At 44.2% G+C, this 27,341-nt stretch overlaps 1 protein-coding gene across 1 annotated transcript; it reads right to left on the reverse strand.

Annotated features, from left to right (window-relative positions):
• Nucleotides 1–478: 478 nt before the first annotated feature.
• LOC117735030 (neurabin-2-like) lies at nucleotides 479–25,483 on the reverse strand. Its single transcript, XM_034539423.1, has 15 exons — nucleotides 25,281–25,483; nucleotides 19,394–19,786; nucleotides 18,173–18,372; nucleotides 17,733–18,098; nucleotides 16,887–17,582; nucleotides 11,454–11,586; nucleotides 10,960–11,080; nucleotides 9,032–9,136; nucleotides 8,482–8,617; nucleotides 7,401–7,544; nucleotides 7,223–7,276; nucleotides 6,931–7,062; nucleotides 6,064–6,161; nucleotides 5,852–5,948; nucleotides 479–5,597 (listed from the first exon to the last, which is right to left on the reverse strand). The coding sequence occupies exons 2-15, from the start codon at nucleotides 19,698–19,700 to the stop codon at nucleotides 5,544–5,546; spliced, it is 2,643 nt and encodes an 880-aa protein (XP_034395314.1). The 5' UTR covers nucleotides 19,701–19,786; nucleotides 25,281–25,483; the 3' UTR covers nucleotides 479–5,543.
• Nucleotides 25,484–27,341: the final 1,858 nt, after the last annotated feature.

The raw sequence follows: 27,341 nt of genomic DNA on the forward strand, positions 1-27,341 counted from the left end.
TTAAAAATACTGCATTGCTAGTGAAAGTCCTGAATAATGACACTTCAGTTATAGTATTGGCAAAATGTATTTAAAGATTGAGACATAAACATACTCATTATGCTGAACAGCTCCTTGGAAAGTGTTTTATTATTATAGAATATAATGTTGTTTTTATCACTAACTTATACTGAGGGTTTTATTGGAGTCGTTAGAGCCAATGTTTGCCTTTGCTACTGGGTAGATTAGTAGCTGGTAAAAGTACTGCATCATGTCTTAAAGGCATATCAGCTCTCAAATAAGTGTACAAAGTACAATATGTATCTCAAATATAGTTGAGTAAGTTTAAGGCACTGTATCACACTCAAGAAACACTCAAGTATGTCAAAACTGTACTTACCGGAAGTACTTGGTCACATTCTTCTACTGGTTAGAATCCTCTTTTCACACACACACACACACACACAGTAGGAGAGCAGAGCTGATTTAAAGCCACCACTTTCTTGTTCAACATATCTCGTTTATTTATTAATGCTGACAGACACGGTAATGTTTCGGACAAACATGGCGGCATGGACTACAGAACAGAACTCGGCAGAGATGGAAATCTGTTGTCAGACCCGAGACCCACTCAGGAGGTCGAGTACGCGCCATGTCAGATTGCCCCGCCCCTCTCTGGTGTCGCCGGTGTATCATGGAAGCCAAGAGGTTGGGGCTGCTGGAGTGAAACGGAACAAAGCGGATGTAAAAGTCACACTAAACTATTTGGTTTTCATTATAAACTCCCTCCCCCCAGTGTCTTAAACCATCACGTCAACACAAGCTGACACTACTAACAGGTGAAGTGTTTAAAGTCTGGTTGCCGATGGTTACGGGACATAACGCGCCAGTTGTCAAGGTCAAAACTTACAAGTGTGAGAACGTGTAACGGTCCGTTTGAGACAGACGAGCGGGTGGGCGTGCGCTCCCCACTCTCAACTGTTATCCTTCACCCTTAAGCAAGGCACTAAACCCTCTCACCTCTGCGCAGGGCTGCTCGGAGGCCACCTGTGGGGGGTTTGGGGGGAGGGGACATGAAGCAGCGTAGAGAAATAACGTAACGTGGGGGAAAGGCGTCGATCTGTAACGATATGTAAACGCTGTGGTGCTACAATCTGTCTGTCCAACATGGCGGCGTGTCTTTACCGTGCTCACCGGCAAATGCTCTTTAAACACTTTTTGTTGTTGTAGTTTTTTAACACGGGAATGAGTGGTGGGTAACCACGGTGACAGACAGCTACAGCTAGCGCACGTCGGAAGGCCTCTGGAAGCCGAAAAGCAGCATGTTAACTAATGAGAACGAGTCATGGCAAGGTGACATGAAAGTGACCTGACCTGCTGATCAGACAGCAACTGCACAGCTCACATTTGGTGGGACGAAGATGAGACTAATAAAAAATACTTTAGAAGTGAAAAATACCCAAAGTGAGTTGCTTATGGCTGATTTTGATTCCTCTAATAAAGAAAATGCTCTCTAAGCCCCTTTGCTCCTGTCCGACAGGACTACAACATATATATATATATATATATATATATATATATATATATATATATATATATACTGCATTTGTTGGACTAATACTTGGCGTCACACACTTTATACTACTCGCTGCCCCTTGTCGAACTCAAACATACTTATATCACGATATTAGTACATCAAGTTTTATGAGCCCAGGTCCTAAAACCAGGAAATAAGTCAGCATTTTTGCACTTCCTGGTTCCCTCCGGTCAATTGTTTTTTGAACATTTTTTTTTTATTATAATGTAAAATACGTCAGCAAATCCCCCCTAACGCGAATTTGGAGGCTTTTACGTGTTAAAAATGTGGCTGCTAACATGCGGCTAAATGAGCTTAAAGCCCGGCGTTAGCTTCTCAATTGCATCCACGCCCTTAAAAAACATGAAAGTGGTTTTCATTTGAGAGGACGATCTTGCTCAACACACCGTGCAAGATTTCTGAAAATGAACTGATAGATCCCCGATTGGCTTTTTGCGGAGGAAAACCAGTGCAATGCTAACTTCCTGGATCATCCCACCAGGACTCACAACACAACTTTACAAACAGGAAAAAGGACCTTTTGGTTTCTCGTGTTCCTGTTTGCGACCACACTCCAACAGTTCATGAGCCGAGCACTACACAAGCTTATTTGCTCCCACAAGTCACTGAAAATCTAACACTGATTATTTCCTGGAGGTCAGAGGTGAAGGTCGGGAGCTGGTACAGTAAACAGGGACCAGTAATTGGTCAGCACAAAACAACGTTTTTAAGAGCAAACGCCTCATTTCCAAAGGCATGTCTGTACAACCGGTAACAATTGGTATGCTTGAAAGTGCAACATTAGATTTGACAAAAAACTAAAAAAACGTTCACAAATGTTTGGAGGGATTAGTTGTGAACCTTTTCTTTTCCTGTGTTTTTTCAGGATGACAAACAAACAGAATATTTCTTTGAATATTGTATAATATCAACAAGACTACAGAGTCTACAGCCACACTAGTGGATCTATCAAGGCGGTGCTTTGAGGCTCAATGCTAACGTGCTAACATGCTCACGGGGACGTTGTCAACATGCCGATGTTCAGCAGGTGTAACATTCACCTCGGTTTTGGTGTGTGTCAGCATGCTAACGGCTTGCTAATCAGCACGAGATACGTCTTGCTTGTGAACCAAGTTTGACCAGAAGATGGTGCTAGAGGAGAAGAATTCATCCAAACTTCATTCTGTGGAAAACACGAAATAAATTATTTTGGTTCGCATTCATTATTGGCGAGAACTTGAATAGCCTAATCAAGCTGATATCGGATTCAGTGTTTTTAATTAATGCAACCTAATGGGAGCTTGCCAGCAAGCTGTATTATCTCGATGAAGACATGCACAAACTCTGAATGGTTGCCGTGGTGAACGAGCAGCAAAATGCCCCATTTGTCCGTTCAAAACGCCGTCTTACATTTTGCCATCCACATGCAAATATGAGCCTCATATTTGGAATAGCAAAAAGTCATCACCAACTACTGGATGGTAGTCAAATTAGAATAGTTAAATATATAATCATATTGGATAAACAGACTGGACAAAAGTCTTCATTTGCTATTTCCAGACCAATTAAGACAATTACATACATTTTGTGACCCAAAGTTTGTCAAGCAACACCATTTCTGTGTGTCTTCGACTTTTTGCAACTTATTCAATTTGTTTAGAAGAGAAATTTAAATTTAAAAATTTAAAAAATCAATTAAAAAAATGTATGCAGCTTAACCAGAACCTCCAGTGGTCCTTGGGTTCCAGAAAGAATGATCTGACCTTTAATACCACAGCAACACTTTTGTATTCAACCCATATTTGGACTATGTCAGACATAAATTCATAATACTGGCACTGGGGCCCTCTCCTCGTGCCGTAATACAGGAGATGTGGAGTGTGTTTGCATGCAGTTTTTTGAATGACACTTTGAAGATCTAGTTTAGCAAACATTTCATAGAGGCAACACCATCCTCATAACAAGGCTATATGAGCTGATTAGAAAGGGCTAATACTGATCGAAATATCAATAATAATAGAATTGGCAACGACTTAGTAGGCTATATCAGCAGATATGGAGAGTTACAGTATTTGAAAAAATCAGAGAGGCTAAGTAGCTAACGTAGATAACTAGCGGTTACAGCCTGACTGATACCGGCTGCAGATGCAAAGAATGGTCATACGATTTATGAATTTCATAAGAAGCTGAAAAGATCATTGTGAAATGAATACTTAATGTGTAGCACTGAAATATTACATACAAATAGAAAAACTTTCAGACCTGCATCAAAATAAAGTTGGTTACTTTTTAATTTTTTTATTGTACCACTCTAGGAGATTTGAGACCACATAGTCAGACAGATGGATTTCTAAGTCAAACAAAAATTGCTATAAATTCAGTAGTCTTTAAATTCCAAATTCAGTAATCAATAGCTTATACTTTTTTTAAAAATTCAATTATTATGGCCTTTCTTTACTTCCTTAGTAGTTAATATTGTTGGCTAATTGTAACACATTAAGCATCCTTGTTTGTTTGGTTATGTATTTGTATAAAATGATGCATAAACTGTTAGAAACATTGTGAACAGATTCTAATTTTTTTAACTCTCTAATATCTCAGGAGTCCGGCCCTGGCTCCTCCCACTCGTGTTTACCTCGACCAAAGAGAGTGTTTGCAGAGCGGTGTCGCCTCCAGGAAATGTTTGAACATCTGATAAAGTGCACCTCAGGGGCTCCTGTCGTTCACATCTGCCGTGAACTGAATATGCAATTTCTCATGATGCGAGTGCAACTGAAGCTGTACGCAAAACAGCCTCACAATACCAATATGTATTCAAAATAGCATAGTCAGTTTTTTGTTTTTTAAAAATCCTGCATTAGATTTCTGAAAAGCCTGCACCAACTCAAAGATGTAGTCCATGACTGATGAATAAACAGATGGGTGGTGTGCATGTAAACCCACAGATACCGTAGTAAACACCATCAGAAGCTCTAGGAGCACACGTTCGACTCCTCACACCCTGTTTGCCATCGATGTTGATAGAAAAGAGATGAAACGGACTGGATTGGGGAACCGTTTCCTGGTCGTTTGGGGCTCATCGCACCGCCGTACTCTCGGCTGTGGGACCCACCTCACTGCGTGAAGCCATTCAAAACACTATTAAATACACGTGTAGGATATATACAAATGGGTTGCCGCCACAGCTCAGACCTGAAGAGCACCTGATTCCTTCCACCGTGTGCAGAGCTAGAAAAGAGGAGGCCAGGGCGGGCAGTTTTTGGCCCTAATCAGAAATGTGAGGCCATCTTCTTTTGTAGTTTCTATACCTTAACTATCAGCAGGTGGTGGCTATTTCCTTTCAAAGTTGCCGTTGTTGCTGCTGCGTGTTACTACCGAGGCTCCACTTCAGAGTTTTTTTAATTTTTTAAAATGTGGTGGCCCTTTCTCCATGTTCGTTGTTTTCCGGGTTGGTGTGATCGACGCCGCGCGGCAGAAAACTCGCTTGTCCAGTCCGGTCCCCCCGGAAAAACATTGAAAAAGGAACGGTTTCAGCAACCGCCTCGCTTTAAAATGATCACGTCAACAATGGAAAGACCTCTGGTCCTTTCTTGGTCCCGATGCGTTGTCACCCTATAAAAGCACTTTGTGACGAGCCTGTTCAATAAAAGCGCTTTTTGTCATATGAATTGGAATACGGTGAAGGTTATTTGAAGAGAGGAGAAGCGGGTCGTCCGGTACGTGAAGCACGGGTTGTTGAATGTGGCGTTCCGCGTTGATTGCCGAGTCGGGAAGACACACAAGGAGGATTCTGGGTATCGCAGGGATTGGCTGACAGAGCACTAAGCCGCCGGCAGACGTCCTCCCTTTCAGTCCCCCCCCGCCCCTCCCACAAACTACCTGTCCGTGCAGCAAATGGTTGATTGGAATAAAATGACAGCCCAGGTCAGAGTGAAGGCAGAGCTCCGCCCCTTCCGGTCACAGACAGGTTGTAGGGCGTAGCAGCAGTCTAGGAGGGATTGGGGGTCTTCAGGGCATCCACTTTGGTCTCCAAGTCGTCAATCTGTGAAAACGACCACATAGTGGAGGACGAGGCTCCGATCAGACAGATGAAGTCACACAGCTTCCACCATTGGGGGAAGGTCACTCTGCTTTGAGTGGAATTTAACAACCAGGAGCATTGGCCGCAAGACCGCCTCCCTCATTACTTTAATAAAAGCTGGATGAGCAATGCATTGTTTTGTGGCCTTTCATTTGTGAAAAATGTAAAAGTGAACAGATAAATAAATAAAAACACAGGTGACTATGTTAACTCACCGTTTCCTGCAAGTTGTCCGCCTCCTCTTTGTGTGTCGCCTCGCTCTCTTCTTGTGCCCGACGCTGAGCCGTCTCCTTCTTCAGGTACTCGATCTCCCTACAACACACACACACACACACACACACACACACACACACACACAAGCACGTTAAAGCTTTGGGGTCTTTCCCTCCGTCTCTCTGAAACCTTGAATGCATCTCTGCTTCCTTACTTCTGCTGGTACTCTTTAATCAGCCTCTTGGCTTTGCTGTACTTCCTCTCGAGGGTTTGGTACTGACCCTGGGTTTCCTTCAGGTGTTCGTCCACCGCCTGAGGACACAAAAGCGCGCACAAAAGCGCGCACAAAAGCGCACACAGTCCATGTATTTACACAGTGAATACATTGAAATAAAAAAAGGTTTGGGGGAAATAATAACACATCAGTCATTTGAGCTGTCAAACCGTGTCCAAAAATGCCATAACATTTAATATTAATAATATTCTCCACTCCCACTGAATTCAATATTCAGCCCTGATCGTAACTACCAAATATTAGTTTCAGAAATTCTTTCTATAATTCCAAAGTTGAATTATTTTCTGTATACTAAGTGCTCGAATTATGTTTTTTATTGTTATTTTCTTGGTTATGTCAATGACAAGCAGTAACATTGATTTTTATGTATTTCATCAAACAGTGCTCCATAATTCATCAGATATAAAACCAGGAAAATAGCATGCAATTTATCCCACTGGGCAAACAGGAGGAAAATAGTGAAAAGTGGTGGAAAATAGTGAAAAGTGTCATTTGGAAGGCGGGGTTTAGATTGAAAGCCTGATATAAGAGTTTGTGCTGTAATCGCCACATGGATCAAAAACTGTAGTGTTAATGGACTTCAATGGGGACATTTTTGTCCTTAAGGGACGGAGTGTCTGTTTTTTAGCGATACAGTTTAATATAGACTTATTATAGGAGCTGAGTTTGAACTTTCAAAGTTAGAAAACAAAACAAAATCCATTCTTCAACACAGCCGAAATAATTGAGAAATTCCTGCCTGATGTTTTTCTTCTCGCGTCTCATGATCATTGTCTCTTGAATTACCTTACACAGCGACTGCGCCTCCATCCAGTAGCCCTCCAGCTTCTCCATCCTCTCTTTACTGTCCCGGATGTTTTGCTCCAACTGAGCACGCTCCATCCGCCAACGCAACTTATCCTGCTCCGCATGGGCCAGCTGGAGGTAAAGGGGGTGGGAATGTGGGAGGAGGAGGTGGAGGAGGTGGTGCGTGGGAGGCAGAGCCAGCGTTAAGTCAGCTGAGGTACTGGTGTTATATGCTAGATATGCTGCACTGTGTTTCAATTCTGCACACTGAGAAGAGACAGAACATTCTCACCTTCCTCTTCAGCAGCTGGATCTCCGCCTGGGTTACTGCGTGTTTGATCTGGAGCTACAGGCGGAGAACAACAACAAACACAAAAGGCATGATCAGTTTGGAGAACAGATACACTACGAGTGAAGTGAACCAACAAAATCATTAATTTCAGCATCCAAACGATCAAAGTCTTGCACACCTCCTTGAACTTGTGGGCGAGCTTCTCGGGGTCCAGCTCCACAGGAGACAGAGTGTCCTGGTTCTCGGCCAGGTCGAAAACCTCGATGGAGTTCGGAAACACGGGGCTCATCTCCTCCTCCTCGTCGGTCGCATATTCACCCGTCTGCAGAAAAGAGACGGGGAAAGATGAAAGACGTTTTGTTGCCGAGAGTTGGACGAGAAGATTGATACCACTCGGCTTATATGAAGCTAACGCTACGAGCTAGTTAGCTTAGCTTAACAACATTTTTAAAAGGTGCAAGTTGTGGTTTCATACCAGGGGTCAGAGCTGGTTATTGAGCTTTAGAGGTGCTGGTGGGCACATTTAGTTATCTTTGGAAAGAGCCAGGCTAGCGGTTCCTCTGTTTCCAGTTTTTTAAGCTAACCAGCTGCTGGCGTCAGCTTAAAATGTACTGTACACACAAGGAAGAAAACAAGCATTTCCCAATTTTCTTTCAAATGTTACCTGCAGATAACAGTCCAAACCCCCCACTTACACTCCTTTCGCTTTTGAAAGTACAAATCAAGTGAGAGAGAATGCATAACTGCTGGCAAATGGCTTCCACTAAAATGTTTTGCCGCGTCTCGTCGTCTACACGGCAAAGTAAACCCGCTTCACGTCAATTTTTTGACTGAGCGCTCAGTGCTGCCGTCCACATCGATGTCCTCTGCTCTGCTGAGCAGTCATTTCTACATCGTGGCGGTTCTGGTGAGACACTGCTGTCATTTTAAATTCAATGTTATTAATTTTTTATTTTTGCATAGAAAAATAATTAAAAAAATTATCAAAGCTTGCTGAAAATAAATTAGAATCCGGCCCAAAATGTGCAGTAAGAGCCGCAGAACATGAACCCCTCTCTATGTGTCATGATGAAGCGTTACGTCGACGGCCTTCAGTTACGACCCCGGTGACATTTTCAGCCGTGAGTTTGATCGCACTGGAAACTTTAATTCCCCGTCTGGTCGTTGGGACGGTTTACATTCAGCCCCCATCGACCCCGGAGTTAAGGGCGTTAGAATGAAAAGGATTTGGTTTGGCCGTCGGTTCGAGCGCCACCTACCTCTTCGTCGTCGTCCATGTACTGCTTGTATCTCTGCTCCATCATGTCCCGCTGCCACTTCTCCTGCTCCAGAGTCTGCTGGATCAGCTGGGCCACCTCGCTCTGCTCCCCCGGCTTCTCCCGACCAATCACGAAACTGGGAGAAAAGAAATCAAATAAAAAAAGAATACATTTCAACCCAATTGAGTTCATGATGTCACGATGATAAATACGAGAAACTCGACTGCAAAAGCCGGAAACATTATTTTGCCAGTGCAAATCTCACACGTGCATAAAGTAAACAAAATAATGTATTTATATCATTCCTATTGCATAAAAAGATGAAATGCAATCAGCACAAACCTGAGAACTTCATCAAAACATCAGAGAAATAATGCAATTTCTATCACAAATCTGCTAAAAAAAACTAACGAAAAAACACAGCTAAAACAAAATAAACAGCAAAACAAAAAACAGCACCCACTGTAAACAAAGTGTCTGTGTGTGTGTGTGTGTGTGTGTGTGTGCAGGACAGACAGAGACAGAGACAGAGTGTGTGTTGACGTCAGACCTGACAGTGCCGGTGGTGTTGCGGAGGACGGAGGCAGCGAGGCTCTGAGTGACACCGACCAGGCTGGTCCCATCAACCTCTACGATGAGGTCGTTCACCAGGATCCTGCACACAGAAAAAACAGAAGCAAAAGCACCAGCTGTGTGAACGCGATGAAGTCTCACTGTCAAACTTTCATCATCTTTCATTTATGTAAGATTGGAGAAGAGCGCATTCAGGTTTAAGGACTGAAGGTTTTCGTCTAATAACCTCAAATCTCCACCACTGATGGAGAAAAGAAAAGAAATGCATTCATGTATTTGTGCATGATGCAAATATGGGTTCTGGTTTTAATATTCTCGGCTCTCGGCTCTCGACTCTTGGCTCTGTCATTCGCTCGCATGGCTTCACCTACCACAGCTATGCTGACGACACTCAACTGATCCTCTCGTTTCCCCAATCCGAAATACAGGTAGCAGCACGAATCTCTGCCTGTCTGACCGACATCTCTCAGTGGATGTCCGCATACCACCTGAAAATTAACCCGGACAAGACTGAACTTCTCCTCCTTCCAGGAAAAGGCTCTCCCACCCACGACCTGACTATTAACTTCAACAACTCAGTGCTGGCTCCGACTCCGTCTGCCAGGAACCTCGGTGTGACACTCGACAGTCAACTCTTCTTGACTGCCAACATCACCGCAATAACACGCTCCTGTAGGTACATGCTGTACAACATCAGGAGAATACGTCCTCTTCTCACTCAGAAGGCGGCACAGGTTCTGGTCCAGGCTCTGGTCATCTCACAGCTAGACTATTGCAACTCCCTCCTGGCAGGTCTACCTGCTAATGCCATTCGGCCTCTACAGCTCATCCAGAATGCAGCTGCTCGACTGGTCTTCAACCTCCCAAAATGTACCCACACTACTCCGCTCCTCCGCGACCTTCACTGGTTACCGGTGGCCGCCCGCATCCGCTTCAAAACATTGGTACTTGCGTACCGTGCTGCGAACAGATCGGGTCCGGTCTACATCCAGGACATGGTCAAACCGTACACCCCACCTCGTTCACTTCGCTCGGCTTCTGCCAATCGGCTTGTAGTTCCGTTACTTCGAGCTAAACACTCAAATCACGACTGTTTGCTGTGCTGGCTCCTCATTGGTGGAACGAGCTCCCCATTGACATCAGGACAGCAGAAAGTCTCTACATCTTCCGTCGCAAACAAAAAACACATCTTTTTCGACTATACCTTGAATAGGGAAGGTAGAGCCGTAGTAGCACTCTAGTAGCACTTAAATGTCCCTTACCGATAGCACTTTGTTGTTTATCTCTCTAGTAGCACTTAAATGTCCCTTACCGATAGCACTTTAGCTGGGCGACTGGGTCAGTGGTTAGCAAGTCCATCTTTCAATCAGGGGGTTGGTGGTTCAATCCCCGCCCTAGTCGATGTGTCCTTGAGCAAGACACTTAACCCTGAATTGTTCCCTGTAGCTGTTCTACAGTGTATGAATGTAACATGATGGTAAGTCGCTTTGGATAAAAGCGTCAGCTAAATGAAATGAAATGACTTTGTTGTTTAGCACTTTAGTAGCACTTAAATGGCACTTACGGATAGCACTCTGTAGTTTAACGTTATTGAAGAAATTGTACTTGCTTGATTCTTGTTGTTCTAAGTTTGGACTCATGGTTTAATGCTTTTATTGTAAGTCGGTTTGGATAAAAGCGTCAGCTAAATGACATGTAATGTAATGTAATGTAATATTATTATTATTCGTACTTTTCCATGTCACGGAGGCGAGGCTTGTGGCCTTTACGTTACGTAATCTTTGAGTGTGGTTGAACGGGATTCAATGCTGCAAGTGAGGTGCCGGTGCAGATAAGGTACCATGTCACATGTCCCCCCCCTCCCCCCCTTGGGAAGGACTCATAGAGGTCGGGTGGACAGGGTACCTGCCGTCTCTCTGTGCAGCTCCTCCGTCGGTGACCGTCTTCACAAAGATCCCCAGCTTCTCCAGACCCATATCAGCTCCTGCCCCCATGCCTATGATGCTGATACCCAGACCCTCGCTGTCTGGAGACACACACACACACACACACACACACACACACACACACACACACACACACACACACACACACAATGTAAATATAACTGCTGACTTGTATCTTGCATCTTTATAGATTATACAATGACATTCCCATATTCCTCTTCACTGCACGCTTTAAAACGTACACATAAGTCATGGTTTCCATCCATTACCTTCAGAATTACAAGGTGCTAATTAGGCTAATCCGCGCTAAGCGTAATCCCATAAAGGGATAATGGACATATTAGCAGACAGTGAGCGTCCAACTACCAGCGCCCGGTCGGCTGTGTGCATGTGTGTAGTTACACAAGAGGCTTGACTCCCAATGGTTGTAAAGGTGTGTGTGTGTGTGTTTACCTTTCACCAGCTCTACAGGAAACAGGTCCAGCTTTTCCACTCGTTTCTCCAGCTCGTACTCGGCCGATGCCGCCATGGGGTCGACGTCATCGTTACGACGATCATAGTCCTCGTTGGAGTAGGTGGTGAACACCTACACAGGGTGGGTGGGGTGGGGGAGTGATGATGATGACATTTGCAAATGTAGTTGATGAAAAGAATGTTTTATACCCATCATCATCATTGGAGTATAGATAACGCCATGTGGGTTTGCTACTCCTCCTAAATTCTTACTGCAGCGTAATGTTGTCCTTTCTATTCTACAGCTATGGCATTATTGAAGGAAGTATTTTTTTTACAAATGTATGTCAGGGCCTCATCATTGCGGTGTGCACGCTCAGTCTGTATACTTTGACATCTCCTTTTCTTAGCTTTGAAACGGCGTCACAGTCCCAAACGCTGACGTCTTCCTTCCTTGTACATCATTAGCATACATGTCCCGTAGTGCCCCAGGACCAATACTGTCTGCGTGGTCTTAATTGGACCACAGGAAGTCTCAATCAGATTCGAGCCATTGCACCTTTGAGCGAGCGGCACTGGGCAATAAAATTCTTCCCCTAGCTTGTCTGCCAAACCAGTGCTGACTAATATTGCGCAGAGCACACAGAGGGAAACATGCAGTCAATATTTTTTTTTTAAACTCCCATTCAGAGGATGGAAAGCCTCACACTTTTCCCACCTCCATTCCCATCTTTTCTTCCATTCTCCATTGCGCCCCTCCCCCCTCTCTAGAAGGTCAGCAGCATCTGTCTCCCCGGTGACCATCTCCAAGATCCCATGACTTTGTTTCCGCGGCAACCGCAGGCTTGCCCAGTGTGAGTTTGGCACTGACCAGCTCTCTCTCTTTCTCTCTGTCTGAAATGCTAATGTGTGTGAGACGACATACAGAGAGGGAGACGAAGCCCGAGGCCTTTTTGTGAAGGATGTGCTTGTTACAGTATTATTTACGCACACACACACACACACACACACACACACACTCTGACACAAACAGGGTCAGAGGGCGTGATTGTTAAACTGCTTCCTATCGTCATGTTTCCTTCCTGTTGAGTAACTTTAAAGCTGTGTGTGTGTCCATGAAGTTTGAGACTTCCCTGGACACACACTCTCTACCAACACAAGAGCACACAATGAAAACACAGACAACAGGTGGAACAACACCAACAATGGAACGCTCACCACTAAAATGAAGTGAGACCTCTGGGGACATCCCTTTTTAGTTTGTATCAGGTGTACTTGTGTGACTAAGAAGATCCATATCTTGTATAATGCAGATCCTTCTGTTTCTTTTCTTTTGCTGCTGTGACAGCTCAATTGCTCCTCATCTCATCTTCAAAAAGAAAACAAAACAAAAGCGTGCCAGATAGATATTAGGGAGAAACATTGCTATCAAACTCTAGCTTGGTAATGGTCAACAAAAATTATGTCGCCAGAGCCAACGGTAACGTTTTTATTTCGACCTAAAAGGGTTGTCGCTGTTTCCATGGAAATACATGGCATCTGACTAATAACTGGAACATAAATCAGTCACATCAGCGAACTCATTCTCACGATGATATCTGAAAAAAATATTGTTTCCAGACAGATATATATATATATATGTATATATACGTACAGATACATGAATATATATATACACAAACATGCATACTTATATATACACATATATACTTATACAAATATATACACATATATGTATGTTGCATTCAATTTGTACTGCCCCTTATATTTTCAGAGCTTTTATTTTGTAACAAAAATATTAAACTATTGCCAGGCAAACACGAGTCAAAATATTTGTTTTGGGTGCGTTTAAGCGTCGTCGCCTTTTACAACGGCATATAAATCAAAACCACCCATTGGGGCTTTTGATCCAGCTCTGGCTATAAGATACAATGTTGTCATGCAAATGTTGGGGTAATATTTTTACTGGATTGGGCACGTTCTGAATGTCTACTTCACCAATCAGTTTGCTTGGTCGGAAATATTTGTTGAATAATAGGTCATTTCAAAAAGGTTTTAAAAACCCAGCTGTCATCATCACCCAAATGGGCCCATTGGAACCACAAGAAGCTCAGCTTTCTAATGTATAACCAATTCATGCAATTTAGGGACCCCGGTGTGCAGAAATATTAAAATAGGTGACAATAACACATTTATATGCATGCAAAACAAAAAGGGGAAACTTGTGGGTATCCAAGAACCCAGTTTCATTCACATATCTTGAGGTGAGAGGTCAAGAGACCACGGCAGATTTCCCCCTCGCCAAATTTTAACAGAAGTTTGAATCGAACAATGGATTCATTAGGTCGTCAGGTTTCACGTGATAACAGTATCTGCTACCTCCGAGAGACAGTGTCGGATTGTTGCTCGACTCCAAGTCACTTGATGAATCCGTTAATCAACGCTGCACTTAAACAGTGAGGCCAGTGTTCAGACTGAGCGCCACGGGTTTCCAAAGGTACTTTACTGCATAAATAGCCGACTATTTATTGATTGGAATATCCCTGGAGAAGGGCATAAAGGACCAGTCATGATCAGTTATACATCATCACAGGGTCGCTCAGTGTCAGTACATCCTGACTGTAAATAAGATCCGAAGATGATTTGAACTTTTGTCCTTCTGGGCCAAAGAAAATTGTGCTGGGCATTTTATTAATAGAGTTGTTCATGCTGCAGGTGAAGAGAAGCCAAAACCAGTCCAGACGTTCCAGTCACGACAGAAGCCCAATCACACTCTTTTATGTTTTCAATTAGGATGTGGTGCATCCCTAAACTCCTTGGGAAAAAAGGATGACTCAATTAGCTATTCAGCGCACATCAACACACACACACACACACACACACACACACACACACACACACACACACACAGAGATACACCTGGTGTCATTTCTTCCACACAAAGCTCCACTTTGTGGTTCTTATCAATCAGCTTCCCCTGCCTGTGTGAGTTTGTGTGTCCGTGTGTGTGTGTGTATGTGTGTGAGTACACGTGCGTTTTCAAGGAAAACAAACACACCCAGCTAAATTCCAACAGATTTTTGCAGACGCACAGAGGTCGCCTTGTATAGGACTCGACTCGGTCCAGGATGTGTGAGTGTAAGTGAGATGTGGGAGAACCTAGCTACATAAACAGGTTTCCTCCAGGCTGTGATTGATCGTTTATTACTCTTCACCAATTGTTGCGCTATGAGAAAGTGTTGGAGGATCAAATGTGGAGCTGCGGTGAGATGACGTGCCACGAGGCCAGGTGGGAGACTAGCTGGGTGCCGGAGAAGGTTTGTGCTCTCATGGTGTCAACAACAATTATCAAACAGTTTTGAAATTGCGCAACAGCAGCCAACGTGCTGAGACACGGAGTCTCGGTTCACTGGCTCAGTTACCTGCTGCCGAAAATGCAACGCCGTAAGGCGAGTCACTTTCCCTCTCGTTCTGCTTTCCATTGATATTCTGTCATGTCGAATCCTTTATGGGTGCTTTTCGAATGTCCACCATTAAAATGTGAATTTGCAGTGAAGTGTAGAGGGACCATTTGAATAGTCTGTTTTTATTCTGTGAGTCTCCAAGTCTCAGTATTCATTTCCTTCTTCACAGCACCAGTTATTCTTTAATGTTTTATAAATGATATACCAGTAAACCTAAGTTTTCTTTTTTTATATTTGTTCTCATTCATTAAGTAATATAATGTGAGTAGTATAATATATAGAATGGCGGGTTTCTGTGCTCTTGCTTATATCATTATGTTTAATGTTACTTGAAAAAATGCTAACAGTACTTTTTTTTAATGCTAAGGTTACTTTTTTAAACTGCTAACGTTACGGTTAAAAAAATGCTAACTTAACTTGTTTGCAATGCTAATGTTTAATGCTTTTTTTAAAATGTTATGTCAACACTAATAAAATCTAACGTTACTTGTGTGAGGTGGGATTCAACTTTTAACCTGAGCTGCAAGTTGTGTGTTTTAAATTTTGTTATGGTGGGACACCATATTCCACCATATAACCCAGACTAACTAAGTATTTTAAGCTTAGTGTCATTGATGCTACTAGCCTTCATTTCTCACTGGAATTTAATGCGTCACGTTAGCTAGCCAGAGACGCACGTCTGACAAAAGGTGGCATGTGGTAGAAAAGTTTATTGTCACACATAAATGCAAACAATAATTTTATTTCAAATAAGTTGTTTTATTTTTAAATCCTGAAAATGTCCATAAATAAGGTATTGACATTGTGGCACTGTTTGTAAAGGGGAAACTTATGTATATATATTTTTATACTCACATCACATTTCCATTTGCATTCCTGGATCTCGTTGCAGTCTTTTTAAGTAAGTACGGTAATGTATCTTAAATGTATTTTCAATCTTGTTTCCACGTTATTAACAGTGAGATAACCCTTGAGATGAGACACAGGTAGAGAGGCAGGCAGCTAAAAGATCTGAGCTTGCAAAGCTAGTTTCAAAGCAGTAGCCAACAAACAACTGGAAAAAATTGCTTTTTAAAAAAGGTTTCCTGAACGAGAGAACAGGTGGTTGCCCATCACTGGCGGAAGCCGGTTTGAGGCGGTTCGCTAGCCAGCTAACGGCAACAGTTACCTCGGTAGTGAACATCGCTGCCTCATGCCGCAAGGCGACTTTTAGCTGCACTGTGGCTAAAGAGGTCGGTGGTTAAATGTTTTACGGTCCAAGAAAATGTGAAGAATTCCTTGACCCTGCCCTGAAATGAAATCTGTTCCTCCTTATTATCTTCTGTCAACTGCATTATTGGACATTGATAAATATTACAAACCCAGGACAGTTGGTATCTTATAATGACATACTAAAATTGGAGAAAAAACCTGAATAAGTGTTGTGAAGATGTGTGCATGCGTGTGTGTGTGTGTGCGCGCTGTTGTCTATCATAGCGTGTAAACTACAAGAGAAGAAATTAAGAGAGAAAGGAAAATATTGAAAAGACGCACTGACTTCCTCCTCCAGTAACATCTCACACACACACGGGTTGATTTCACCACACTATTTCCTGCTGACTCTAGCTCAAACTGTGTGTGTGTGTGTGTGTGATTGGTTGAACACAGATCTTGATTTAACACAAGCTCTTTTCTATACCGGAGTGCTCGCTTTCCCCCCCCCTCCTCCTCACTGCGGCAGTCAGCTGGTTGAGCTCTGTGCATTGTGAAACATGTCTTGACGCGTCATGATGAAGTCTTGTTGACACCATACTTCCTCAGTGAGAGAGATAACCGAATACCATAGAAGATAACTTGATTATGTACCATGTAACAGACAAGATAAGAACAGGAAATGCAGGGTGTTTAACCAGAAACCTCCAAGTGTTCATGCTCCCCAGAGGATGTTGGACCATTTACATTACTAAGTGTCCGACAGAAACTCACTAACCTTGATCAGCCCAGTGCTGAACTGAATCTTCCTATTTGGTGGTCCGGGTTCCTCCTCCTCAGGTAGGCCCGGGATCTCATGGCAGCTGGTCTCCGGCTGGTACTCCTCCTCCTCCTCCTCTTCCTCATCCTCCTCGTCGTCTAGCTGGCTACCCCCAGAGTCCTCCTCCCCGAGCCCGCTGTACGCGCTGATATCCACCAGGTCACCCTCCGAGTAATCCTCCTTCCTGGAGCCATCCTCATCGTTATCCTCCTCGCTCCTCCTCTCAGAGTCCCCTCCTTTCTCCTCCTCCGAGGAGGGAGAGGAACCCGGATGCTCTTTCTCACCATTTTCCAGTGAGGCATGGACCTCCGCCTGCACCAGCCGGGCTCTTGCCTCAGAACCCCCGGTGGAGCCGTCTTGCTCATCAGCCTGCGGCTCTTGCTCTGGGACAGACACCGTACTTGAGCCCCTGGCTTCAGTCGCTGTTGGCCGGGCCTCTGACTCTGGCTTGACTCCCGAAGAAGAGGAGGAGGACGATGATGAGGAGTAGGAGGAATTGGGGAGCTGGTCTTCTGACCCTTCCATCTCCTCGCTGGCCATTGCTTCTCTTATGCTCCTCTCTAGAGTCTCTTCTGGTTCTTCTTCTTCCTGGGTGCTTACACCGCTTTCTGCCATCTCCTCGTGGTCCTTCTTACCTGGAAGGAGCACTTTCCCCTAAGAGAGCGAGAGAGAGAGAGAGAGAGAGAGAGAGAGAGAGAGACATGGAGAGATTGTCCAATCATTCACTTAAAACAAGATTTCCTTTCCTTCTACCACAGTTTGTGATTTCCTGCATTAAAAAAAAACAGTTAAGCAAAGTCTCACCTTCCTTCCGGTAGCGTCCGTTCTGGCTGGTGGTTTGGGCTTTGGTGCTAGGGCAGGGCCTGACCGACGTTGGGGGGTTTGGACATTGGTTTGTGGTGGTTCGCTCTTCTCGAACACGGCACTGAGCTGGCTCACGGTGGGGCTGACAGCGTCACCGGGCCCGACCGAAGCTGCGGCAGCGGTGAGAGTAGCGGGAGCCGGAAGAGGAGCGGGAGTCGGAAGAGGAGCTGGAGCTGGGGGGTCGTCCAGTCGGTCCAAAGCCTCAGTGGAGCCGTTAAAGCGAGCCACGACATCTAGGCGGCTGTCCTGGAAACCCGTTGCCCGCTCTTTCTTCAGCAATATCCGGTTGTTGGCGGCTTGCTTCTCCTGGAGGAGACAACAGTCAGTCGTGGTCTCGAATCAGAATGAGAACTAGTAAGCGACACAAATACCCTTCCGACCTGTAAAGTCCGCTGTTCGAAGATCCTCCTGGTCTCCTGAAGTTTGGAGAAGCCCCCAGCCTCTTCGCCCGGTTTAGAGTCAAAGCGGTTGACCCTCTCTGAGACTGTGGCCCCGAGCTTGAGCAGGGCACTGTGGTCCACGTTCTCATTAAGGCTGGATGCCCTCGGCAGGGACAGTTTCACCGCCTGCTCTACTACACCTGCCGGTGACAAGAAAGTTAATTGGGGAGATTGTTAAGAGCAAAAAGGGAGAGTAAGAGAAGTTTGTTAAAGAAAACATTCCAGTTTTAGGTCGTATTGGATGTCGGGGGGGTGGTATTGCTATCTTCTGGTGAGCCCGATTGTATGATAACTAATAGAGATGATTGCCAAAAATACAAGTTGATATCAACCAGATGAAATTGGTCCTCAATGGGGGTATTACATTGCATGTTACTTTTTAAATACTCCTAATAATAAGTTTTCTTATTTGCTACACTATTGTTAGAAAGGTCAAAATGACGATAAAGAATGTTGCAGTTAGTCAGCTGTAGCTCGCTAACTTTAGCTACTTAAGATAACGTTAGCTAGCTGCTGTCTCCGGCTGACTTTTAAGAAGACTCTAAAAAGGGTCTTAATAATACGTTTGAGGGCTATAAACTGTGCCAAAAACACAGAGGCTAAAGCTAACAGGTTGATGAGCAATCTAGAAGGCGTGGAAATAAAAGAAGCAGCATTGTTCTTGCATTGCGGTGTGGAGCTGGTTAGTTCTGCTAATATAAATGTAATGTTGGAAACGCATAACCTTGCAACTCCTAAATAAACATGTGCATAGCTACATTTAGCCTTGGAAGTGGTTGCAGGCCAAAGACAAAAAAAAGGGAACCTCAAATAACTTTTAAGATACTAAACATTGTTCGTATTACAGTTACAAATATCCAAAACGTGACAGGTCGGCCTTGCCTTGTTACAATTGCTAAGCTATTTACACGATTGGATTGTCTGTTCAGTGAAGGGGTTTAGTGAGCGGTCCATTCCATACATAGCTCAACCCAACTCCCGCTTGACTCCAGGTCTAATGAGCCATAGTAATTGTACACCTGTGTGGGGTTGGAGGGCTCAAAGCCTGGGCCAAGAAGGTCCAAACAGGAGATTAGAGTCATAATGTAAGCTGTTATCGGGTTCTCCTCACACTGTATATTCTAAAGGCTTTGACCAAAATAGAACACAGGAGGTGATTACCAATCATTTTGGCTCCGTCCTCCTCGTCGCCAGGAGACTGCATCTGCATGAACATGTTCTTGATGCGGTGAACATTTGACCCGTATTTCCGGCCCCTCCCGGTTGGGCGAGGCAGAGGAGCGGGTTTGGAGACGGGCCCGGCGCCTCCGTTTGCAGCATTGTTGAGGTGGTCGGTGGCCTTCTTGAGCGCCGCCAGCCCCGCCTCGTAGGCGTTGCGGTGGGGCGAGGGACTACGCAGGTTTGAGCTGCCGCTGCCAACGGAGGTCCCGTTGCCCCCCGTGGCCGTCGGGGGTTCGGTCTTCATCATGTTTGGTCAATCAGATGCCTACCGGTGAACAGCAGGTCAGCAAGGACGAGGACGGCAGCATCCTGGAGCTATTTGACATTCACCTCCTGAAGCACACAGAGACAGATCGATGGGTCAGATGGTTCATCCTTTTCAATGATATCTAATCGATCATAACAGATTCCCAAGATGAGTAACCACATCCCAAAGCATGGTCTTCTTCCTCAGGTTGACGTGCAACCGACAAACCCTAAGTATTCTATTCTTGATGATATGAAAATAAGTGAATGTTGGGCATTTTTGCCTGTCATTCGACAGATGAAAAACATGTTTTATCTATTTATTTTATGAATAAAATGATTATTTAGTTCTAGTCAAGAACAACATTATCCGCATTCAAAATGACATTCATCTCTGATATGACTGCAGTTTGTCTCTGAACCAGGAACGTCGTGGTTCACGGTCAGCGCCCTGAAACCGGTGGGCCACGCCACCGGTTTCACACACCAAGGTCAGTTTACTTGTCTACTACTTAGCAGGACATTTATAGTATTAGGCCTGTCCTGCAAAGAAATTCTTCGTCAAATGTCACTCAAAAATATGTTGTTGATTTTAGTGACAGATCTGTTCAAATGTAGTTTCTTCACAAAGAATCCACACAAGCACCACTTTAAATCTCATGTCTATGAGAAATGTTTACAGGTTTCTTGCAAATAAGTCATTCTGCATTAAAAAGAACATAACATGACTAAGAGGGGGTATCATTATTATTAAGTATGATATATTGTGTGGCTCTTTCTCAACAGCATTGTCAGGGTTATTTATCATGGCTGAAAACTTGCGTGGAAGCCTAAAACGAGATAAAGATCCCATTGTGTTGCACTACAGGAAATGTAAAATGCAGTATCTCCGCCTCTGTTGTTTGAATTTTGATCACTTTCATTGTGTAAGTGATCCAATTTGGAGCCAAATCGCTGAAGAGGGCTTTTAAGTTTTTCATCCATAATCCAGCATCAACGGAAAATGACCAATCCAAAAAGGGTTGCCAATAATGACATCGCAGTGTATTTAATAAAACCCACATGGCGCTGCAGGAGCTGTCAAAATAATCCAATTAAAATGCTGACTCACTGTGACCTTGCCTTACGTGTCATGTGTGCGTGTGTGTGTGTGTGTGTGTGTGTGTGTGTGTGTGTTCAATGTTGCCGCTCCGAATGCCAAACTTTCTTTGTTGCAAAGTCAGCGCATGAATCCAGAGAGCCCTCTCTCCCACGTGGACCCCAGACATCAAGCTGTTTTCTCATGATCACGATCCTATTAACTGATTGCGTTTGGCGGTCTGCGCCGTCAGATCCGCGCCACAGTAAAGTGTGATGAGACCAACGTTGTGAAACACACACTCACACACAAGTACTAAATTGGTTATAAGCTATGACAATGAAAATCTCAACAAAAAAGATATATGAACAAACGGATACAAACAGAGTACGGACAATAACTTACTGAGACATGAAACATGACCACAAAGTTTGTGACTACAACATTTATACATTTATAGATCTATGTATGTAGAGGTCTCAAGAAAAATTATTATTTCCTCATGATAGTTTTTATAATGATTAGAAGAAAAATAGCTGGGACCTTTCAAGGTCACGCTAGACATTTTGTGACCAGCTTACAAAGCTCCAGAAAGCAAACTTAGTAAAAAATAAACAAAAAGAATTCAACATTTTGGGAAATAAGGTTATTTGCCTTTTTTGCCACAGAGTTAAATGGATACCACTCTGTAACAGTACTGTAAATAGGAAGATACAGCCAGCAGTATACAGTTGAGATGCATAGTTTCTTAGCGCTGTGGGGGCCTTTTTGCAAGTTATTTCAGGGTGCAATGAGTTAGGAGAGTAACACAGTGCCTCGCCTAACGATAATGTTTTCTTCCCGTGGACTAAAGTGTTTTCTGACCGTGAGTAGCCGTGATGTGGGCGTACAGAGCGGGTACTCTCATGGCAGGTGTAACTCTCATGACAGTTTGCATGAGCGGTTCTCGAGAAAGCTGAAAGCAGCAACACAAAAGTATCCAGCCTCTCTCTGAACAGGCATGTTGTAAACGGCCACTGCACTGGTACTAATTACACAAGGATCTAGCTTTTGGCCTCTTCATGAAACAGAAATGTGTTTTGCAACTCAGGCGCTTACTTAATCGAATGTGGACTCAGCCATCTCTTCTTTTCTTTTTTCAGCAGAGTCCGTCCCACTGTGGGCTTTGTGTGAAAATTCACAGCTGAGGTGTGAGGATACAGCGTGTGCTGCTTTTGATTCGACGCTCCTCGATAAGTGTACAACAAACACAATCTGAAGTGGTCCGGTCGTGCACAGTCTTGCCCTGTACTTCGTTTGCCTGAGTCTGAACAAGCCAAATACTGCAGTCGAATTGTTCACCCGGGTTAGACTAAAGAGACCCAAATGAGGGCGCCCTGCAACAGCTTTGTGTGATGTCATCACTAATTGATGGTGTGTTGATTGTTCCTCATCAAGCCACAATAAAGAGTTTTGCCCCAAACAAGCCGGTACCCAACAGTGAAACATTGGCTTTTCTGTCCTGTGCTTGTGTCGGGAGCCAGAGGAGCAGTGATGCACATCACACTCTTTGAGACAACCGTCAGTGCAGCGTGGAGCACACGTTGCACCATTTGACATGTATTTATATACATCAGGGCAACTATTTTTCTCACCGATTAATCTGGCAATTATGTTCTCATTGAATTATTGATTCATCCTTTAGTCTGTAAAAAAGGCAGACAATAGTGAGTCCACAGTCATGCTAGCCGCTCTTTTGAGGCTGTCCTTTAGCACAGCAGTGCTTTGAGCTAAATGTTAGCATGTGCACAACGACAATGCTAATATTATAATACATCAGTCGTATGGCTTTTACCATATTCATATCTTAGTTTAGCGCGTTAACGTGCCGATTAGCACAAAACTAAAAAAAGAACAGTACAAACGACGGCAACAGTGCTGACAGAGGTGAAGGTCAGGGGATCACCAATTTTGTTTTGTTTAAAAACATCCATCATTTATCAAAATAGCTGATACATTTTTCTGTCAGTCTACTTCCCGTTTCAGCTTCGCACCAACAAATCCACTCCTTCACCACAGTGGCATGCAACATGCATCCGAACTGAAAGTGGATAAAAACACGTCGGTTCATGTTGCTGTTTTGTCGCATCGTTTTCCAGGCCGGATGTTGACAGACGCTGCGTCGTCACAGAGGGAAACGGTCTCTGGGTCAGACTTCAATCAAACCAAATGTTGTTGAAAACAGTGCTCACTCTGGGGAAATGTAGAAAAGGTCTGTTTGTGTTCCGGTCTGGGCCCACGCTGAGTGCAGATGACACAGCTGACCACGATGGGACCACACACACACACACACACATACACACACACACACACACAGTGTGACAATGTCTTGCCAAACATTAGATTCTCACACACTGATCATGTGAACTTATAAGCGAGCAAATCCGATGTAAAAAGAAGAGCCTTTTCAGACGCCTAGAAACACACACACACACACACACACACACACACACACACACACACACACACACACACACACACACACAGAGCTAATAGTGCTCCTGTCCTTTTTTTCCCGTCGTTGCCGAGACCAATCTGGTGGCTCCTCGTCTCATCGACAAACACACAACCCTGAAATGCACAACACAGACAAACAAAATCTGTCTCCATCAGACCAGATTTAATCTTTCCAGGAAAGACTTCCTCCGTCTGCTGCTACCCATAATCCCTTGTGGTTCAGGGGGTTTGCGTACTGTCATTTGGTCGGGGTCCTCACTCCTTATTGCGCATTGGTCATCCCGTTTGGACAACATTGTCAAGAATGTTGGTGCCGTCATTAAAAGCGCTTTACAACTTGCTTCTCCTTCACCCGTCTACACACACACACTGATGGCGGCAGAACTGTCGTGCAAGGTTGCAAGTTGTTCCCTGACAATCGACTCCCACTGACTCTGGGTTTCGATGTCTTGCACCAAGGACACTTTGACGTGCAGACGGAAGGAAGCCGGGGATCGAACAGCCAACCTTAAAAAAGGGACTAGAAAATCTTAAATTAAAATGCAACAAACAGACGTTGGTCCATTAAAGGATACTGCTCCTCCATTCTATTTTGTAACCAGATTTTAAAATGTAGTGTTTACCGAGAGCTACCTACCTACCTACCTTCGTCCTACTCCTCCTCCTCCTCCCACAAATGTTACAAACACACTGTCTCAGTCAGGTCAACACAATCTAAAATAAAACCATCACAGCCCATCCACTGCCTGCCTGCACCAATAATCCTCAGAATATTGAGGTAAATGACTATTGATGGGAGAAGCAGCGCCTCCCATCACTAAATACACGCACACACACACACACACACACACACACAGAGACACACACACACACAGAGTGGTGGTTATTCTGGCAACAATGACCTTCATCACATACTGCAGGACTGGAGCTCTGTGTGTATTACAATCTGTGGCCGTGCGCGTGCATAACGGTCAAACGCAGTCCTCGCTCGAGACGCCGCTGTGGAGCTTCCGCGCTGACACGGAATGTGCTCGCCCGTTCGCACATGGGTTAATAATAACGGGTCCCTTAAGTCTGCGTGCGCGCACAACATCTCTTGTCTGTGTGCGTCACGCGCGCCGTTCAACAGAAGCCACATTATGGCAAACTACAATGACTCCCGTCTATTCGCCCCACAATCCCTGCATCTGTCGAGGAGGAGACTCCCGGGCCTGGCCTGGTGCGACAACGGGTTTCTGGCTGGCAGACACACACCACAGGCGCGCGCACGCGCGCACGCACACACAGTGCGTGCATCCTGCTGTTCCTCCTGCTGCTGGCTAGAGAGAGGCTTTGTTGGCATGCGCCGCTAGCGCCGAACTGCCATCGAAAAACAGAGTCTTTATTGTGGCGTCGCTGTAGCAGCACGAACTGCATCTTCGCTACAATGTTCCGGCTGCTGCGAATCGCCGCGCGACGCGGATTAATTCGTCGTGCGCGTAACACACACACACGAGCCGTTAAATACAGTGAGAATTTCAACTATTTCTAATGTCTTCCGTCAAAACCACACCGACGCGCGCTGTGCTCGCGCATCAAGACCCGGGTCGAACTTGAATGAAAAGAGGTCCGAACAATTCTTCGCTCGCGCCCTTTTAGAGCCGTTCACTTCAGTTTAAAACGACTAGATTTCTAAGGGAATTCGGCGCGACGTGCTTTCTGAAAAAGAGACGAACACACAGGCGCGCGCATTCCGGATGTGTATTTTTTTTCTTGTGTTTTTTCTTGTTTCTCCCCCCCTGCTACGAGTTATCACGCCGAATAAATGCAACACATACACACAGTTACACCGAGCAGTCCCGGTAGTGTGTGTGTTATAACGTGTCACCGGCCGGTTTAGGACCCGGAGGCGGGCGGACGACGGGGCCCTGCTGGGTGTCTGTCTGCTCTGTGTCGCTTCCTTCCTGCAGCCGCTCGTCTCTCACGGACACCCCGCACATTGGTTTCTATTGTTTTTCTACCGCTTACCTCGTATTTCAGTCAGTCACGAGTAGCAGCCCCGGTGCCCGTTAGGATCCGTAGGGGAGGCAGTCCATTGTCCTGCTGCTGGCTGCTGCTGCTGATTCCTCCTGCGAGAGAACAGACTGGGTGCCAGCCTCCCTTCTGCTCCGCCCTCTCTCCCCCTCCCCCTGCTCCCTCCCATCATGTTCCTCCATCCTTCCCTCTCTCTCTCTCCTCTGCTACTCTTCCGCGTCCTTTCCCCTCATTCCGCCCTCTTCTCAAATTTCTGTCTTTTTTTTCTAAATCTCGTTTACTTCACACCCTCTCCTTTCTCCCTTCCTCTTTTTTTTTCTCCTTCCCCCCCCCCCCCCCCCTTCCCCCCTCTTTACCATCTTTGTATCAGAAGTAGTTCTCCCCCTCAGTAGATGCAGATTGGCATCATTTTAACATGTTTACCTCACCGGTTAATCCACTGACAGACGTCATTAGTCACGTGCACAGACAGCCGATTGGCCTCGTGTCACCGCCTCGTGTCACCGCATCCACTTACTGACTGTTTTTAACTGTCTGGGTTACCTTATTGTGGTGGCTGGCTGACAGGTCATTGAACGTAGCATGTCAGTCACGACATGGCGATTCAGCGACCTCTACAGGTTATATATATATATATATATATATATATATATATATATATATATATATATATATATATATATATATATATATACACACACACAATATAATGTTATTGGCCCAGTCACATGACAATAAGGAGACAGGAGGTGCCATGGACAAGGATTATCGCGCATATAAACAGTATTTAAGACAATGAAATAACTTTTTAAAAATCACTGAAAAAAATAAATAATAATAATAATAATAATACAATTAATTAAATGACATGCTCATTTCTGCATGTTTTCTTTTTGGGGGGGACTTTTAGTACACACTGTAGCGACCCAGTGTGTATTATATTGGGACATGCTACTTCTTCCTAGCATGGCACCGTGTACTTTTACCCACTTGCTCACATATCTTATTTTGAAACCTTTTCTCCACCGGAAATGCTCGCATCGTGATGTCGTGTGTGACGCTCAGAAGGGGTGACTGTCGACATGTGTACATTAATTAGTGTTTTACTGCCCTCACGCGGTCACTGTGAAGAAATGCGACACTGATTTAGCTTCATGCCAATACACGGTAACATTGTTATTAATGTAAACAATTACAGCTAATAATACACGTATACTGATTATCATTATTCATTAGAAGCATCAGTAATGGAATTAATAGTCATAGTGTTGATTTTTTTATAGTTATGTGCAACTGTCATCCAACAAAATCTTATTTGACATTCCTCTTTTAAACTTCCTCTTTTAAACTTTAATTTGTATCCTCTTTTGTGAAAATGATGTGAGCCCAAGACACAGTATGACCTCTGAACTGTGTCTAGTTGTAGTAACCACAAGTGGCCAGAGGAGGGCAGCAGACTGAGGTCCATCTCAGGTCTGGTAATGAGATCCCCTGCTTCAAACACGTGACACTGAATTTCAGATTAAAATAAATAAATATGTTCACTTGACTTTAGTGGCATTGAAGATGGTTATATGTCGACACCGAATCTGCTAAATATTGTTGTGCGCGTTTTGTTAACGGTTCATGTTAAATATGATGAAACAAAACAATTAAAATCAGTGTTCTCAAACTCTTCCATTTGTAAGTCAATCCCCTGTGCTCTGTTGATGCAGTCATGACACGTGCCGTCTGGAGGCCACCTATTGCCTTATTGTAAGAGGGGTAGAGATAATAGTCCTTATTTTAAGTCACTGCACTAAATAATCACACACAATTTAATTGTAGCTGCTTGATGCAAAACTTCCCTTAGTTCTACTTCCTAAGTCACTATTATCACTAAATCAGGAAAATAGCATGTATAATAAAAAATTTTGTCACCTTAAAAAAGCCTGACATATCATTTTTGTCTTTGAGAAACAGCATAACTGTATTTTGGTAATAGTGTATTAGAGTATCTGAGGTTGAACTTTTTTTTATTTTTAAAAGCTCAAATTGCCCCTTGTAATGCATGCG

The sequence above is a fragment of the Cyclopterus lumpus genome, chromosome 8 (assembly GCF_009769545.1).
Source record: "Cyclopterus lumpus isolate fCycLum1 chromosome 8, fCycLum1.pri, whole genome shotgun sequence".
NCBI classification, from domain to species: domain Eukaryota; kingdom Metazoa; phylum Chordata; class Actinopteri; order Perciformes; family Cyclopteridae; genus Cyclopterus; species Cyclopterus lumpus.